The sequence below is a fragment of the Salvelinus sp. IW2-2015 genome, unplaced genomic scaffold (assembly GCF_002910315.2).
Source record: "Salvelinus sp. IW2-2015 unplaced genomic scaffold, ASM291031v2 Un_scaffold1716, whole genome shotgun sequence".
Taxonomy (NCBI): domain Eukaryota; kingdom Metazoa; phylum Chordata; class Actinopteri; order Salmoniformes; family Salmonidae; genus Salvelinus; species Salvelinus sp. IW2-2015.
Window position 1 is genome coordinate 23,881 of NW_019943104.1, and position 19,744 is coordinate 43,624.

General features: G+C 39.1%; 1 protein-coding gene across 2 annotated transcripts in view; it reads right to left on the reverse strand.

The window, feature by feature from the left end:
- The window catches only part of LOC111966696 (spermatogenesis-associated serine-rich protein 2), a 34,254-nt gene extending 20,182 nt beyond the window's left edge, over positions 1-14,072 (reverse strand). The window contains exons 1-3 of one of the 2 annotated variants that reach the window (XM_024139198.1): positions 13,925-14,072; positions 8,302-8,644; positions 4,938-5,017 (exon numbers count right to left, since the gene is read on the reverse strand). In XM_024139198.1, the coding sequence (XP_023994966.1) occupies positions 4,938-5,017; positions 8,302-8,326 (105 nt within the window). In that variant the 5' untranslated portion in view covers positions 8,327-8,644; positions 13,925-14,072. Of the gene's footprint in view, positions 1-4,937; positions 5,018-8,301; positions 8,715-13,924 lie in introns of both variants that reach the window. The other variant, XM_024139199.1, reaches the window with a different exon arrangement.
- Between the last annotated feature and the right edge of the window lie 5,672 nt (positions 14,073-19,744).

Sequence of the window (19,744 nt, forward strand, 5' to 3'; positions counted from 1 at the left end):
CCTCATAAAGTCTTAAGATTGGGGCCAATCTGCTGGGTCATTTGGTGGAGCAGCAACTGTTCTATTAGGGTCTGAGTTGCTTGTATCTGGTGCTGGCTGTACACCTCTATTTGTGCTAGTACTGGCTAAGGCTGCCTGTAATTCACCTGGGTCTGTGTTAGTACTTGCTGAAGCCATCTGTACTGGGTCTGTGTTAGTATTTGCTGAAGCCAGCTGTACTGGGTCTGTGTCAGTACTTGCTGGGTCTGTGTTAGTACTTGCTTAAGCTGCCAGTACTGGGTCTGTGTTAGTACTTGCTGGGTCTGTGTTAGTACTTGCTGAAGCTGCCAGTACTGGGTCTGTGTTAGTACTTGCTAAAGCTGCCAGTACTGGGTCTGTGTTAGTACTTGCTGACACTGGATGTGGATCAACTGAGTCTGTGCTTGTACTGGCTGATGATCCAGCATCTCCTCTACTGACAAACTTAAGCACAGCACCTGTACATTATCGATAACAATATTATTCATTTTATCAGCTGCATCAAGCCCATTCAAACTGGCACCCCCAGATTTCCATTTATACATTTTCAAATATACAATACTATGGCTTGGCTGAATACTTGGTTATTATTTACTGAGAGATGTGCATCCATATTGCCCAGTATGCCCAGCTAATCAACATTTTAAATTCAATATATAAATCAATAGTCAATGTCAATCCATTGCTTTCCATCTTGCATTAGTCCAGAGTTGTAACTAAACCTTGACTGAGAGACTAGATAATCATTGTCTTGTTTTAAAATGACATGCGCGTATGAGGAGTGCCATCACACCTATATATTGTCTGGACTGGTGTCCACAGAGGTTGCTGCTGGAAAGCGCAAGTTTCATTTCGTGCATTCACATATTAACGCATGTTCACGTGCAACGCGGTTATCTTTTCCCAGCTGCAGTTTATAAACACCGTATGTAATAAATAGTTGTATTTCACTCTCACTTTTGTCAGGCACAAAGTCACAGAACACAGCCCTGGAAGTGGCTGGAAAGCAAGCAAGACAGACTAAGTGATGCATTGCCCAGTTAGGTTAGCAAGACAGACTAGAGAGATGCACTGCAAGCTAGCACATCAACTTAACATTACTTTTATTTGCTGACATCAAACTTGGAGAGGAGAGAACACAGGTTTACCTGATTGCTGTTCCCGCAATTCTCTCATGGTATTTTCTTTCTTTCTCTTTTCGTTACCAGAAGGATAGTTCCGCTTCATCCTGTCATCCAAGTTGTAAACATTGACACCCGCTTTGACACGAGGAGGAGGCGTGGCCCTTGCTTAATTTGCGGGGCCCTATGCAACTTGCGTAGTGAGCATATAGGGCCGCCCGGCTATGCCTGCAGTCAGCATGCCAATTGCCTGCTCCCTCAAAACTTGAGACATCTGTGGCATTTTGCTGTGACAAAACAGCACGTGGCATTTTATTGTCCCAAACACAAGGTGCACTTGTGTATTGATCATGCTGTTTAATCAGCTTCTTGATATGCTACACCTGTCAGGTGGATGGATTATCTTGCCAAGGAGAAATGTTCACTGACAGGGACGTAAACAAATTTGTGCACAACTTTTTGTTTGCATGGAACATTTCTAGCATCTTTTATTTCAGCTTATGAAACCAACACTTTACATGTTGCGTTTATATTTTTGTTCAGAATATTTACCTAGTTGGCTTGTTGTTGTGTGATCTATGCGAGATAAATATTCCTCAATTATATTCCTAAAATATTCCTTAAATTTAAGAGCACCATAGGAAACATGCATTCTGACAAGCAGTCAATGCACAACAATTCTTGTAATCACTGGGAAAACAGCAGTTTTAATGGCCTTTGTTAAGAGGCAGTGGTGGAAAAAGTACCCAATTGTCATACTTGAGTTAAAGTAATACGATAACTTAATAGAAAATGACTCAAGTAAAAGTCAGTCATCCAGTAAAATACTACTTGTGTAAAAGTATTTGGTTTTAAATATACTTAAGTATCAAAAGTTATATTAAGCAAACTAGACGGCACCATTTTCTTGCTTATTTATTAGCCTGGGCACACTACAACAATCAGACATCATTTACAAAACGAAGCATGTGTTTAGTGAGTCCGCCAGATCAGAGGTAGTAGGGATGACCAGGCATGTTCTCTTGATAAGTGTGTGAATTGGACCATTTTCAAAATGTAACAAGTAAATTTGGGTGTCAGGGAAAAATGTATGGAGTGAAAACTACATTATTTTCTTTAGGAATGTTGTAGTCAAATATAAATACAAAAGTACAGATACTGCAAAACAATTGCTTAGTATTTTTACACCACTGAAAACAGAGCTCTCTCAGCTTTTCTCCTAAATATGCGTGACCTACACCATTTTAAACCAAGAGTTTTTAGCAGTTTCATGATTAAGCAGGTTACCAATTTTCCCTGAGTGCATAGGGAAGAGTAGTGCTAAATGTAACATGGGTCAATTGTAGAGGTCGACCGATTAATCGGAATGGCCGATTAAATCGGGGCCGATTTCAGGTTTTCATAACAATCGGAAATCGGTATTTTTGGGGGCCGATTTTTTTTTTACACCTTTATTTAATCTTTATTTAACTAGGCAAGTCAGTTAAGAACACATTCTTATTTTCAATGACGGCCTAGGAACGTTCTGCCTCGACAGATTATTAACCTTGTCAGCTCGGGGGATCCAATCTTGCAACCTTACAGTTAACTAGTCCAATGCTCTAACACCTGATTACATTGCACTCCACGAGGAGCCTGCCTGTTAGCGAATGCAGTAAGCTAAGGTAAGTTGCTAGCTAGCATTAAACTTATCTTATAAAAAACAATCAATCAATGACTATCATTGCGCCAATGTGTACTTAACCATAAACATCAATGCCTTTCTTAAAATCAATACACAAGTATATATTTTTAAACCTGCATATTTAGCTAAAAGAAATCCAGGTTAGCAGGCAATATTAACCAGGTGAAATTGTGTCATTTCTCTTGCGTTCATTGCACGCAGAGTCAGGGTATATGCAACAGTTTGGGCCGCCTGGCTCTTTGCGAACTAATTTGCCAGAATTTTACGTAATTAGGACATAACATTGAAGGTTGTGCAATGTAACAGGAATATTTAGACTCATGGATGCCACCCGTTAGATAAAATACGGAATAAACATTTTGTTTTCGAGGTGATAGTTTCCGGATTAGTCAAAGGTATATGGTTTAGAGAGAAATAGTCGACGCGTTATAATTCCTGTAATAACTTGCAAGGGGTTCCTTCGTTATTTTACCGTTCATGTCTTCCATAGAGAATGTCTTGATCTACTTCAAATAAGGTCTGTGTTTTGTGCAGGCTTAAACCGCTTCGACGTTTTGATACCCGTGTAAATCTCACTAGGATAATGTAACGTTTGTCAACATATTTTCATAAATCCACTCTACAGAAAAAATGATCTTTGCTTATATTTAGCCAATATTGATCAGAGTTACCTTGTCCTATGGATATCTACACAGTTATAAAATTGGCACGGTGGTGTAAGCCTACACGAAACACAGACCTTATTTTAAAGTGAATCTAAAAATATCCTATGGAATAAATGAAGGAACCGCTTTTCAGATTTTGCTAAAAGGTGTCATGGGAATTATGACTCGCACTTTGGTCGTCAATTCTTACCATGCCCATTATTGAAATAGGATTTCCTGCATATAGAAATTACAGTTTTTGTTTTCAACATTCATCACAGGTAACTTAAACTATTTTTATTCAAACAGTTGAGGATTTGTCTCCTAAGCAGACTCTTCAGTATCATTGTCACTTCGGGGCTGTGTGTGTGTGTGTGTGTGTATTTATGTATTATATTAAGTTAAAATAAAAGTGTTCATTGTTCATTCAGTATTGTTGTAATTGTCATTATTACAAAAATGTGTGTGTGTGTATGATATATATATATATATATATGTATTTTTTTATTTTTATAAATCGGCCGATTTATCGGCTTTATTCGGTATCGGCTTTATTTGTCCTCCAATAATCGGTATCGGCGTTGAAAAATCATAATCGGTCGACCTCTAGTCAATTGTAGGGTAACTTGGGGTAAAATGCCACCCTAGCTCAAAAATATTTTTGGGGAGTGATGGGGCAGATTACATGTTTTGTTGAACAAGAGAAGTGGCAACCAGGGAAAGTGTTTGGGGGGGGGATTGTGACATGAAGTGGTTTCTGTGAGAAGTACAGGCAGAGAGAGGCCGTGTTACCCAAGTGACCCTAACAGGTAGACCTACATAGGCTATATGCATGGACCAATATGTTAAAATAACCTTTACGACCTTTCCCCCCCCACCGCATTTTTGTTTTCTCCAGAGGAAACACTAGGCTGTAGCATTTACTTTTAAATTGTTTTGAATATATAATTAATCTTGCAGAATGCGAGGACAGTGTATGGCACTCGCTATAGTCAGCATGCATATTTAAATTGAAAAAGTCATGGCAAAATATCAAAACATTCCACCCACACCTCCACAGAATTGTGATAAAATGAACCATTGCTTTTTCTTTTTAGAAACTTCCATTGCCTAATTCAAATAAGAGCGTCTGCTAAATGACTTAAATGTTAAAACAACAAATAAAGGGTGTTATTGTCACCATAGTGAATGATGGCATTTTTCAGGCGAGGTTATAATCCTAGTTCATACACCAAGTTTTAGGACGGGGGTCGGCTTTATAATGGAAAACATGCATGTGTATGGCATGCGCCTAGTTTATAAATCTCAATATATTTAGACGTACGTATTCTTTTTTACTGTGAAATTTACACAACAGATATAAAAGAGGCCCCTACTAGCAAAACTGGAATTGTATTCAAATCAATGCAATCGGATTGTAGTCAAACCCAGAGAGAAATCTTTTGGTGTATGATCCTTTTCAGTCCTTACCTTCTCCTTCATTCTCTCAAACGTCCCTCCCTGGGACATAACCATTTTCAAGTTAGTGTCGAACACCATACCAGAAGTATCTGGGGGGAAAGAGAGAAAATGTTGCTTGAAAAAATAAAATGTGGATTTGGAATCTCAGTTTTTTGCTGGACCTAGGTCTATTTGCAAAACAAATTGTATATGCATAAGCACATCATTTGTTCAAACAAAGATCTCCTCATACCTAGTCATTCCTGTACATTCAAAAGGTATTTGTGTTGAAAGTCAACCATGGCTGAGAACACAGGGATTGTCATAAATCATGTGGAACAGACAGGAGGACTTGGATATTTCCTTACTGGGTGAATAATGAGAAGATGCTTGCTTGATGACCTCTTAAGTAAAATATGCACTTGTATTACAACTTTTTTAATAAGGTGCTTGAGGCCTAGGCCTAAAGATTTTACAACACTTCTATGGGCTTTATTTAGGATAGGACCAAAAATAACTAACCCCAGAGAAATGAAACTTGTCTCAAGAAATCTTAGCATCTGGACTGGCCCAAAATGAGCTGAGATCTGCATTGAATTTGAACCGGTTATAACGGATGTACAGTTCTAGAAACGGAATGAGTCAGCAAAGCAGGGGTTTACGCATCAGACGGATACGAATACCGCCCTAAACAAAATAAGCTCAATGAGATGAGAAACAGATGGGTTGCTGCAACCCAAAGACATGTGGCATGAGCAAAGAATGCCAGAGGACAGTTTTGCAGTACTCTGCAAGTCTTAATGGGTGGCTTTATTTCAGAAAGTTCATGAAATAGCCTAACTTTATCTTAGAAAAGTTTGAACACTTAAAAAGGTATATACTATCCAATGTGGACTGCATGAATGTCAGTTCAAATTGCTGTCCATCTCTCTCAACTATTGTGTTTGAAAGGATCCATTCTACCTCAATAAGATGTCTCGGAATGTATCCTTTCCAAAAGCGGTTCTGGCCAAAAGCAGCAGTGGCAACGATGTTTGGTCTGAGACAGTCAATGTTTTTTTTGTCTACAGTACAATAGCAGAGCAGGAAAATCTGATGGAATTCCACCATGCAACCTCCAGATATTAAAATAGAAATTTGCCAGGAGTTCATAGCTTTGAGTAGGGACGTCAAACGTTCAGCCTGCTGCACAGCCCCTATGGACGCTCTTCTAGAGCACCTGATTAAATTGTACAGAAAAATACCCCATCTTTAAATGGTTAAATGTGAAATGTGATTGGGGCAAAAAACTTTGCGTTTGCTTTATTTAAAATCAACCCCTGAAACTTATCCAAAATGCTGCAGCCCGCCTGGTGTTCAACCTTCCATGTCACCCAGCTCTTCTGCACAGTTCACTGGCTTCCAGTCAAAGCTCGCATCCACTTCAAGACCAAGGTATTTGCCTATGGAGCAGCAAGAGGAACTGAGATAGATAGCTAGTTGGTACAACCATATATCTTAAAGAGGAATGCACTAACTAAGACGCTCTGCAGAACAGTGTCTGCTAAATGACTAAAATGTAAATTAAGAATTATTTTGCCATATCTAATTAATGTAGAATTACTCTACTTTCCATTGATGTGGACAGTAGGTGTTAACATTACACAAACTGATGTTTTGACAACATCAAATTGGGGGGGGGGGGGGGATTACACATGCTTTTTTACCTCAGATTGGTGATGTTTCTACAAAAGTTTATAGTTAACACAATGGCAAGATCAATTGCTTAAAGCAGATCAATATCTTGTGTACTATTGATTTTGTCATAATTCATGACGGTCTCTCTATAAAAAGTCGCTGGCCACACACAAATACACCGATTTCAAAGTCAAACCTTCACTTACATAGAAACCAACCGTAGTCACTTCATATCGTATGGCGGGTCGTGATTCGTTGAAGTTAATTAAGAGAAAATGTAGTTTGTTCCCTTTTCCGTGATGGCAGCTTCACAAAATCAACATCACCCATTCCAAAATATAGATAGAATTTATAGAAGGCTTCTATCTAACCAACCATGGTTTCTCCAAGTTTCCGTGTGGCCTTTGACTAGCGTTAGTTTAAACAGTACTACACCCCAAACGTTTGCCCCGTTCTATTGATTTCAGCGTGATATCCATGGAAGTGATTAACAGAAAAAGTGTTATGCTATACTTACCGCATTGGAGACCCACTTGAAACAAAATGCAACACTTCAACATGTAGCAAGCAGTCTTCTTTAAAATTGTCCTCTAACCAGTGATGTACACATTGTTCCCAGATTCCTTGTGTTAGTTTTAACAGGACGTGCAACCTCATCTCCTCCCTCTTGCGTAATTGATTTCAACGAGATAATCGATAGGCGGGATTGACAAAAGTGTTGCATTAGTGTTTCTGTTCTGGTGGCCCCCGTATCAAAATGCAACGTTCCAAAAAGTACCTGACTCTTCTGCAGGTTGTCCTCCAACCAGTGATATAAAAAATATATCCAGTTTCCATGTGGTAGTTTCAACAGCGCATAAACATGAGTCCAAAAACACACTGTGATTGATTTATTTTGATGATATAGGCCTACCAGAAATTTTCACCAATCACCAAAACAGGTTTGCCCTGCCTACTATGAGATGAGTGTATGGCCTAAACAGACCCACTTGATTAAATTGCATGTCAATTTGTCGAGTGCTGCTTATTTAGCCTGATGCCAGCTCTGTGTGCTATCGTATCAACTCCTTGTCATGCCAAATATGATGTGCCAATGTATGTTTGGCATGACAAGGAGTTGACATGACATGTTCAAACATATCTAGGGCTAGGCTACTGCTTCTTGCAGGGAGATAGAGCAACACAAGTTAGAGCAGCAGATGAAACTTCCACCATTTACAAACACTTATTTAGGAGGGCCTATAAAAATTTGTCCCGATTGACTTAAGTGTCTTTGAGAATGGTGCACAATGCAGAAATCTCTACGCCATTTCCTGGTTGCTAAAATTGTAATAGTTTGCCTAATTTCAGTTTGTGACAAAACAAGCAAGTATAGTGGAGACCATCATTGTACCATCTAAACCGCTGTGAAATATATTTTCCATAACCAAAAATATTGTATTTTCAGCTGGTGTACAAAACTAAAAGACGCAAAGACGAAACTTAACGGGAAGCATAGAAACAGCGAACATAGAACATATCTACCGCTTCTTAGACTTGCTTTCAATGAAAATGAAAGATCTATAACTAAAATGTCTATGTGAATTTGGCCAGGGGTCACCCAAAAGGTTACATAATCCAACATTAAAATGCATTCTAACACTGGTTATAGCATTTTCAATGGTAGTTTATCTGTTTTTAAAAACAAATAGCAGAGACGAATGACAGCATTACATACCCTTCTGGCTGTTTTTCTTCGCCATGTTGTAACTCCACTAGTCCAAAAAGTAGAGTAAGTAGGTCACAGCTGATAAGTGCCCCAGAGTACAGCTCTTCAAGTCAAAAACAAATCAATAAAAACAATTTTCCAGATTTTCAGTTTGAACTAGTTTCCTAAATGGAGACTTCAGCTCTTCATGTGTAGAAATGTTACTCCTTAATTTCCCCTCAGACAGGATGCCAACAAAGGCTCACAAATCTGGCAGTGGGAGGGGTTGAAGGAGGCAGGGGCAGATCAGGCCTCCACCACTTCGGCTTGGATTCAACTTTTCTTCTCCGTTCTCCCCAAAGTTGATCCAATTCTTAAAAAATGACAGAAATAAGGTTACTGTCTTGGGTTGATGTCATAAGCAGAGGATTAGAAAGAATGACCTAAGTGAAGACAGAAAAAAACCTAGTAGTTCATAATTAATCTTGACCCAACAAATGCACACAAAATAAAATGGTTGTAACATTTAGCATATTCAGAGAAGAACTATTACATTGGTGCTGTCAAGTCTATAACTAGACTATTCTAGGGAAAATGCCTTGAAATGTAGACGACAATGCATGTGCATTGTCTAGAACTGGAAATAGTCATGCACGTTCACAAAAAACTATTCCTTTGCTCAGAAGTCATAAAACGTGATGAAAAACAGATTTAAATAAATTACTCAGTCTGGGACATCCTTCTAGACACTCTGGACTCAATAATGTACATGGCAGCAGCATATTTTCAGTTTCGCTAAAATGCACAGCGAAGAAACCTTTTAATCATGATCTAGTCATAATAATTTAACTAAACTAATAATAATTAAACTGTTAAACCCCCCCCAAAAAAATCATATGAAGGCCTACAAATCTTTGAGTACAGTTACATGCACTCAATAATACGATTGTGGATAGTCAGATTAATAATAGTTAAAAAACGTTTCTATGCTTTGGAAGATGAACGATTTCTCCAATAATCCTGTCTACATGGACACATCTGAAATCAGGTTACCTGATGGGACTTATGTAGAAAAATCACCCATCAAAATAAACGTTCTACCACAGCTACCATGTTATTTTTGCAAAGCTTATTTGATTCCGAGTTGGACATATAAAGTTTGCATGTGAAAATTTGAAAATTAAGGTGTTTACATGTCCTAATAATTAGAAAGATTGCTCAGAAAAACAGGTGTTTTAATCAGCGTATGCTTACTTCGATTTTAACTTTAAACTGATTAAGATAAGCAGATGAAGGCGTTTACGTGACTAACGTCATACTCGGCCATTTGCCATAATCAATTTAATATCGAATTAGTGTGAATGTAAACGTACTCTCTGAGATCATGTTGAATTTGTATTAGAGCAAAGTAGGTAGTTAGGATTTTTCAAAAATCAGACATACAGATAGCTTAGGTCACAATGAAGTTTTAGCAATACATATTGACACTAGCCAATATGCCAAGTTAACTTGCTGACAGACACCATGTCCATAATCAGTTTGATCGTGCCAAGTACTTGAGAACCTTGAACACCACCCTCAGCAAACTGTGGAGTCATTTATGGGCCAGCTGTTTCCCACTTAGGTTTCCATTTGACTCAGCAGTCCTGGAAAGGGAAACTTAAACTATGCAAACCCACACCCTTTTCATTATCCCTTCATGTCACAGTCCGGCACTCATTTCATAGCATGCCACCACACCTTTAAACACGTCAAACCATAAGCACTGTCAACAAGTTAGCCAAGACATGGATGCATTGTGTTTATCAAGAGGGATGGTGCTAGTAGGTTACACACCATGTGTTGATTTAGGCAAAACACTGAATAGGACCAGGCAATAAACATTTTATTAATTGGCCTCGATTCTAAAAACGGAAGAATTTTAGACTAGCAAATTTATGAAACTGTATTAAGATGTCCTTTTGAAGCCTGAGCCAAATTTACAAGGGTCATCACACAAGACGTTGGCAACCCACTTGTGAACAGCATTGTAGTTCAATCAGTGCTGCAGGGTCTTGACTCACAAAACACACAGATAAAGAGCACAATCTGGAAATTTGGCCTCATGTAAAAAGTGTAGCCCTGTGTTGATCAAAGTTGTTAGGACTGCAGAGACTACAAATTATACCACATGAGACTCAATGACGCCAGGCTGTATGCTTCCTTATGAATAGGACTAATAAATTTAGAAAATGATTTGTTTAGAATCTGGGCAGCTTTTTAAGTTTGCTGTGTGTAATCAAAAAGGACACCACACTGTAAGTACGTTTACATGCACACTAATAAATCGATATTCAACTGACTATGGCAGAGTATGGCATTAGTCATGTAAACACCTTACTCTGCTTATCTTAATTGGCTTAAGGTAATAATCGAAGTAAGCATACACCGATTAAAACACTTGGTTTTCTGATCAATCTTTCAAATTATTAGAACATGTAAACAGCTTAATTGGAGTTCCAGTCGTGCAAGCCTCCCTCTTATGCGGGAATGAAGTGAAGATTTTTAGGTATTCATCTTATAGTTCACATACAAACCTTTTGTCCGAACTCAGAATCAAAAAGTATTCGCAAAAATAACATGGTCACTGTGGCATAAAGTTTATTTTGATTGGCAATTTTCTGCATTTATCAAAAGTCCCATCATCAGTAGCCTGATTTCAGAGGTGTCCATGTAAACATGATTATTATTCAAAGTTCTGGGACACTGTAAAGTCCATGGAGAATAAGAGCACCTCCTCCCAGCTGCCCACTGCATCTACGATAATCGAGAATTTCAATAAGCATTTTTCTACAGCTGACCATGCTTTCCACCTGGCTACCCCTACCCCGGTCAACAGCTCTGCACCCCACACAGCAACTTGCCCAAGCCTCCCCATTTATCCTTCACCCAAATCGAGATAGCTGATGTTCTGGAAGCGCTGCAAAATGTGGATCCCTACAAATCAGCTGGTCTAGACAATCTGGACCCTCTCTTCCTAAAATTATCCACCGCAATTGTTGCAACCCCTATTACTAGCCTGTTCAACCTCTTTCGTATCGTCTGAGATCCCCAAAGATTGGAAAGCTGCCGCGGTCATCCCCTCTTCAAGGGGGGAGACACTCTAGACACTCTAGACCCACTGCTACAGACCTATATCTATCCTACCATGCCTTTCCAAGGTCTTCGAAAGCCAAGTTAACAAAGAGATCACCGACCATTTCGAATCCCACTCTACCTTCTCCGCTATGCAATCTGGTTTCCGAGCTGGTCATGGGTGCACCTCAGCCACGCTCAAGGTCCTAAACGACATCATAACCGCCATCGATAAAAGACAATACTGTGCAGCCGTCTTCGTCGACCTGGCCAAGGCTTTCGACTCTGTCAATCACCACATTCTTATCGGCAGACTCAACAGCCTTGGTTTCTCAAATGACTGCCTCGCCTGGTTCACCAACTACTTCTCAGACAGAGTTCAGTGTGTCAAATCGGAGGGCCTGTTGTCCGGACCTCTGGCAGTCTCTATAGGGGTGCCACAGGGTTAAATTCTCGGGCCGACTCTTTTCTCTGTATACATCAATGATGTCACTCTTGCTGCTGGTGATTCTCTGATCCACCTCTACGCAGACGACAACATTTCTGTATACTTCTGGCCATTCTTTGGACACTGTGTAAACTAACCTCCAGACGAGCTTCAATGCCATACAACTCTCCTTCCGTGGCCTCCAACTGCTCTTAAATGCATGTAAAACTAAATGCATGCTCTTCAACCGATCGCTGCCCGCACCTACCCGCCCGTCCAGCATCACTACTCTGGACGGTTCTGACTTAGAATATGTGGACAACTACAAATACCTAGGTGTCTGGTTAGACTGTAAACTCTCCTTCCAGACTCATATTAATCATCTCCAATCCAAATTTAAATTTAGAATCAGCTTCCTATTTCGCAAAAAAGCATCCTTCACTCATGCTGCCAAACATACCCTCGTAAAACTGACTATCCTACCGATCCTAGACTTCGGCGATGTCATTTACAAAACAGCCTCCAACACTCTACTCAACAAATTGGATAGTCTTATCACAGTGCCATCCGTTTTGTCACCAAAGCCCCATATACTACCCACTACTGCAACCTGTATGCTCTCGTTGGCTGGCCCTAGCTAAACACATATCCCATCTGTAAATAGCCCACCCAACTACTATCATCCCCATATTGTCTTTTTTTTCTTTCTTCTCCTTTGCACCCCAGTATCTCTACTTGCACATTCATCTTCTGCACATCTATCACTCCCGTGTTTAATTGCTAAATAGTAAATATTTCGCCAGTATGGCCTATTTATTGCCTTACCTCCCTAATCTTACTTCATTTGCACACACTGTATATAGACTTCTCTATTGTGTTATTGACTGTACGTTTGTTTATTCCATGTGTAACTGTGTTGTTTGTGTCGCACTGCTTTGCTTCATCTTGGCCAGGTCGTTGTTGTAAATGAGAACTTGTTCTCAACTGGCCTACCTGGTTAAATAAAGGTGAAAACAATAATAAATAAATAGCTATCATTATTCTTGCAAAGCATGTAAACATTTTAAACAAACTATTACATTAACCTAACTATCCACAATCTCATTATTGTGTGCATGCAATCATGCTCACTGACCCAACCAACCAAACCACTTTGGAGATTAATAGCGTGTAATGAGTAAACCCATTTGATTTGTTTTTGAATCCCTTCTCAAACCAGTGGGCTTCCACAGCAAGGCACTTAGTTAACCAAGCTGATCTATTAGTCTCTTGTAGACAATACCTCTCAGTAAAGGTAAGGAAACATGTTATTTGGGTAAACTACCCCTTTAAAATACTTTGCATCCCAATAGTAATACGTTCGTCTGTGCCAGCTTCTCGAAAAGACCATCTGAAACTAACGTTACCTACTTCTAGGGAGCAAAAAAGCAAACATTTGACAAATTAGTTAATCAAGTCCTAAGAGGTAACATTAGCAAATGTTGCCTAAAAACTAAAAATGTTCCATCTATGTGACTGCATCTTAGCTACGCCTTTCCTGGCTAGCCTACCCCATTTGCAATGTCTCATTTTATGCATTGCAAACTAGTTAGCTTCTGTAACTCACTTAGCTAATTATGTGCATTACTGGCCGTTGTGCATTTATTTAGTTAGCTAACGTTAACTAGCTGACAGGGTACCACCATACCTACGGAATGTCGCTAGGTAATGCGTTAATTAGTTAGGGCTAGAGACCACCTAACGTTAACTAGTAGCGAACTACCTACTATTCTCGCTTTGTTAAAATAACGTTATAAATGTGCAAATCTTAAATTAACTGTTAGCTAGGTAGTTATTGCGTTACTGGATTAGTTAGCTATCTACTGTAAATATTTTCAAAACCACCCGAGACTGCAGTGTAGTCGCCGCGTATCACTGCATTCTTCAACTCAGCAGCTACGTTAGCTAGTTACGTTGTTACCTAGTTTCATTGACAATGCTAGCTCACGCACTTCTCTCCAGTTTGACACACAGCAAGCTAGCTAACTGGGTCTGTTTACTAACTTAATAGCCAAGATTGTCAGCTAGCTATATAAAATGTAATATTGTATTTTGGCGTGATTAAGCTCCTACCTTGGTGTCTTTTTCTGCAACGTTACTAGTCGTCTGTGTTCTCCACTCCCCAATATTTTCCCGGCCTCTCCAATATGGTGTAATTGCAGACCGCAATTCGGGGGCGTTTCTTGACATGGGCGTTAAGATAACAATGTTGCAGGTTAGAAAATGATGTTGGTTAGGCTTAGCTACAGTTGTCAACAACTGTTGTCCGCCCAACGCGAAAGAAACGGCCATGGACCAATGGCGAGCATCAATGGGTGTAACTTGACATCAAGAAACGCCGATATCAGAAAAAAGCCCCCAATTGTGGTCTGCAATTACACAGTTCACGGTCTTAGACATTGCACATCTATTCGGTCGTCACTAGTAACAACAGCCCCAGTGTCATAAATCCAGCCTATTTCTACAATTGATCTTGTTAAAATTGGATTTTTAACCTAACCACACTGCTAACCTTATGCCTAACCATAAAAAGCTAATAAAAAAAAATATATAATATATATATAGCCAATTTTTACTTTGTGGCTGTGATAACTAGTGGAAACCCATCTTCCACATCATCACTCCTGAACAGACTGAAATCGGTCATGCACGTCACACATGCCAAAATAACCTTTGGACAAAGTTAATTCGTTTATTCAGGCTTGATTTAAGATGTTTTGTAAATAATTTAAATTATCAACACATGTATTCTTGATCATGTCTAGAAGGAGAGGAAAAATACTATCTTTGTGTCAATAGTCTTGACTATATTATAACTTTTCAGAGTCATTGATGTTTTGAGCACTGCAAAGACCTATCCCATCTGTGTTCCAGATTGATTGTCACACACATTGTAGAAGATAAAATTATTATGTGTCACTGGTTCCTCAGATGTAACAAGGTACATTCCAGATTTCCGGCACGTAGGCCTGTGCAGATTATAGGATTGTAAAACCTGATGTAGACAGAGGGAGAGCTAGTGATGGCTGCTCAATGAAACAAGTCCTGTAAGCTCTAGTTTTATCTAATCATAGCTATTGCCCGGTGATATGGTCAAGTGCTGCAAAGGACCTAGAAAAGCTGCAGCTGGCCCAGAACAGAGTTACGCCTTGCCCTTCAATGTAGTCAGTCTCTCTCAGCGCAAAGTAGAGGAGAGATTGACTGAATCAATTCTTGTTTTTGTGGAAATATTGTGTTCAAAATTCCAATAGTTTTTATAATCAATTTACACATATCTCTGACAGCTAGGCTGAATGACAGTGTCTTCAGGAAGTACAAGCATTTCGCAACACTCGCATTAACATCTACTAACCATGTGTGTGATCAATAAAATTTGATTTGAAGTATTCATACGGCTTGACTTATTCCACATTTTGTTGTTACAGTCTGAATATTTTTTGTTGTAAATTAAATACAGTAATATCTCATTTACATAACTATTCACACTCCTGAGTCAATACTTTGTAGAAGCACCTTTGGCTGTGTTTACTGCTGTGAGTATTTCTGGGTAAGTCTCGAAAAGCTTTCCACACCTGGATTGTGCAACATTTGCCCATTATTCTTGTCAATTCTTCAAGCTCTGTCAATGTGGTTGTTGATCATTGCTAGACAATCATTTTCAGGTCTTGCAATAGATTTAAGTATATTTTCAAATAAAGTCTGTAACTCGGCCACTCAGGAACATTCACTGTCTTCTTGGTAAGCAACTTCAGTGTAGATTTGGCCTTGTGTTTTGTCCTGCTGAAAGGTGAATTTTCTCACAGTGTCTGGTGGAAAGCCAACTGAACCAGGTTTTCCTCTAAGATTTTCCCTGTGCTTAGCTCCATTCCTTTTTTTAATCCTGAAAAACTACCAGGACTTAACAATTACAAGGATACCCATAACATGATGCAGCCACCACTATGCTTGGAAATATGAAGAGTGGTACTCGGTAGTGTTGGGTTGGATTTGCCTCAAACATAACACTTTGTATTCTGGACATAAACTTTATTGCTTTGCAGTTTTTGAATATTTTTATTCTGTACATGCTTCCTTCTATTCACTTTGTTAATTAGGTTAGTATTGTGGAGTGACTGCAATGTTGTTGATCCATCCTCAAGTTTCTCCTATCACAGCCATTAAACTCTGTAATTGTTTTAGTCACCATTCACCACATTGTGAAATCCCTGAGCGGTTTCCTTCCTTTTTCGCAACTGAGTTAGGAAGAACACCTGGATCTTTGTAGTGACTTGGTATATTGATACACCATCCAAAAGTGTAATTAATAACTTCACCATGTTCAAAGGGATATTCAATGTCTTCTTATTGAAGTTGAATCTGTTTAAAATTCACTGCTCAACTGAGGGACCTTACAGATAATTGTATATGTGGGGTACAGGGATGAGGTAGTCATTCAAAAATCATGTTAAACACAACGTATGTGACTTAAGCACATTTTTACTCCTGAACTTATTTAGGCTTGCCATAACAAAGGGGTTGAATACTTATTGACTCAATACATTTCAGCTTTTCATTTTAGTTGTAAAAAGTTTGAAAAACAATTCCACGTTGACATGTTGTATTGTGTGTAGGTCATTGACAAAAAAAAAAAAAAAACTAAATTTAATCCATTTTAAATTCAGGCTGTAACAACAAAATGTGGAAAAAGTCAAGAGCTTTCTGAAGGCACTGTACTTACCTCACCAGACATTCCACGGGGTCTCTTCACAGTCCCCAAATCCAGAACAAATTCAAGGCAACGCAAAGTATTATATATAGAACCATGATCGCATGCAACTCCCTTCCACTTCAAATTACTAAAGCAAATCGCAAAATTTGCTTTAATAAACCTCACACCACTACGCCTCTCCCCTACCTGATCTAAATAACTCTTACGCAAACATATGTACTGAAGTGTGTAACTGTCATTAGAACCTTTTATTTTCCTTATATTGTTATTTTACATTTGTGTAGTTGAGACCTTGAGCTGTTCCTGTCTATTGATGTTCTTTCTACATTATGTAATGTTTTATGTGGACCCCAGAAAGAGTAGTTGCTGCTTCAGTGACAGCTAATGGATATCCGAATAAAATACATTGGTTGCACTTCTGTATAGTAAGTCCACCTCCAGAAACATCCCACTGAGCATGGACCGACGCCAACGTCTTATTTTGGTCCTGTCCGGACATCTTTTTTTTTTTGGTGCGGTCTGTACCGGCTTTGATATCAACGTTCACGGACATAGATTTTTGGGCCAGTCCGGACCAAATCCAAACGTCTATGTTTGGTTCAGATTTGGTCCAGACACACATTTGGACAGCACAATACAGTAGATCACAGCAGGGTAAAGTGCAATAAAGAAAAGTAGAGTATAGTACAATACAGTAAAGTACAATAACGTATTGTTCAGTACAGTATAATGCACTGTATTGTACCCTACTTTACTCTAATGTAGTCTACTGAACTAAACCCTACTGCACTCTACTGAACTAAACTGTACTGAATTAAACTCTGCTCTGTGCCGTACTGTGCTGTTCAAACTTGTGAAATATAGCCTAGACGTCTATGATTCGTTCAAATTTGGTCTAGACCGACCAAATTTGCACTCGTTTGGGTCGGAGCGCATTAAAATAATACCCAGCATGCATTGCATTTTTATTTAGTACATTTATATTTTACTCATTCAGCAGACGCTCTTATCCAGAGCGAATAACAGTCAGTGCGTTCAACTAAGGTAGATAAACAAAAACATATCACAGTGAGCAAGAAACAAATGTTTCTTTCTGTTACTGAGGATGTTTTTGTAGTTGAAGTGGTCCGTTGGTTAATTCTGTAGGTTGAATATCACTGCCAGTTTAAAATGATAAACTTGGATTAGCTAATTGATCATTAGAAAACCCTTTCGCAATTATGTTAGCACAGCTGAAACTGTTGTTCTGATTAAAGAAGCAATAAAATGGGCCTTCTTTAGACCAGATGAGTATCTGGATCATCAGCATTTGTCCGTTCGATTACAGGCTCAAAATGGCCAGAAACAAAGACCTTTCTTCTGAAACTCATCAGTCTATTCTTGTTCTGAGAAAAATGGAGGCTATTCCATGCGAGAAATTTCAAAAAAACTGAAGATCTCGTACAACGCTGTGTACTACTCCCTTCACAAAACAGCGCAAACAGGTTCTAACTAGAATAGAAAGAGGAGAGGGAGGCCCCGGTGCACAACTGAGCAGGAGGACACATACATTAGTGTCTAATTTGAGAAACAGACACCTCACAAGTCCTCAACTGGCAGCTTCATTAAATAGTACCCGCAAAACACCAGTCTCAACATCAACAGTGAAGAGGCGACTCCGGGATACTGGCCTTCTAGGCAGAGTTCCTCTGTCCAGGGTCTGTGTTCTTTTGCCCATCTTAATCTTTTCTTTTTATTGGCCAGTCTGAGATATGGCTTTTTCTTTGCAACTCTGCACGCTGAAATGTACACACACCATGATGTATAGCAGAGTCTACTGGGGGAAATGGTGTGAAAAGTGTCCTGGTCCCCTAAACCAATCCCTGGGCCATTTCTCAATTGGACTGGCTGAACTCCTGCGTCCTCTCTCCTCTTGCCTCCTTTTGAAATAGGTCAAAGTTAATTGAGGAGAGGTGGCGAGGAGGGAGACCGTGGATGAAAATACGCTTGTATGAAATTAGACTACATATTTATTTTGGGAGTGGAAAAGGAAAGTGGTAAAAATTAGTTGTGCAAGATATTTTATAGATTAAAAACATCATGCTGCTTATTGTTTTAATGGGTGCATGATTTTTTCCCACTCTGACAAAACAGAAGCTGAATCAAAGGGGGTGTGGCCAATTTCAAAATTTCCATGAAGGACTCTGGTAGAATAGGATACACACGATTGTCCTTGATGAAATGTGGATATCGAGGAGGGGAGAATACTATTCTGTTCTACTAACAAATTAACATTCCTCGACCACTTATCAGTTTCCGGGTTACGAAGGAGAGGGTGGAGGACGGACTTTTTCCCAAATGTAGAAATGCCTACCAATGGCACCTACGCGAGGTAGGAATTGATGCTCATAAATATTGTTATGGAAAGCCTAGGATGCCTACCCCTATGCACTTAGCGAGATATGAGAGTATCCTGGATCAATGCTCCACGTCCACTATGTCGTCTGATAGACGAACAAGGTAAACGTTTCCCCTGTCCAATACTATCCACATATTATAGAGGGCAGTGGTTAATTAGGGATTTCCCCATGTTTGAGCCCTTGATACAGGTTTTGATTGAGTTTGTCCCTAGGCACCTCTACATACAACATTATTGCATAGGTGACATAATTAGAAAATAGATTAGTGGGTCATGCCCCCAAACCCCAGATTAAGGGACATCACAGTAAGCAAAATTATGTTGAAAAGACATTTAGAATAGGTATTTTCCAGACGTTGAAGTGACATTTATTTTAGGTTCTGAATGAAAAGGTGAAGATATGTATTTTCCCGACTTTGAAAATAATTATTTTCCAGATGTTGTAATCAGGTTAATTTTCGATTATGAATGAAAGTTAAAGATGTAATTTACAGACAATGAAAATACGTACTTTTCTGGTCATTGATTCTATTGCCAAATTTCAAGTGCACATGCATTACATAACAATAATACTTTTTAAATGCATTGAATAGGAAAGAGACAAAATATATAATGTATTATTGATCTCATCTGTCACATACTGTAAGTGTATGTTAGCTTTTTCAAAAGATTTTAAAAAGGCTAACACAACGTGCCATTGGAACACAAGAGTGATGCTTGCTGATAATGGGCCTCTGTACGCCTATGTAGATATTCCATTTGAAAAAATCTGACGTTTTCAGCTACA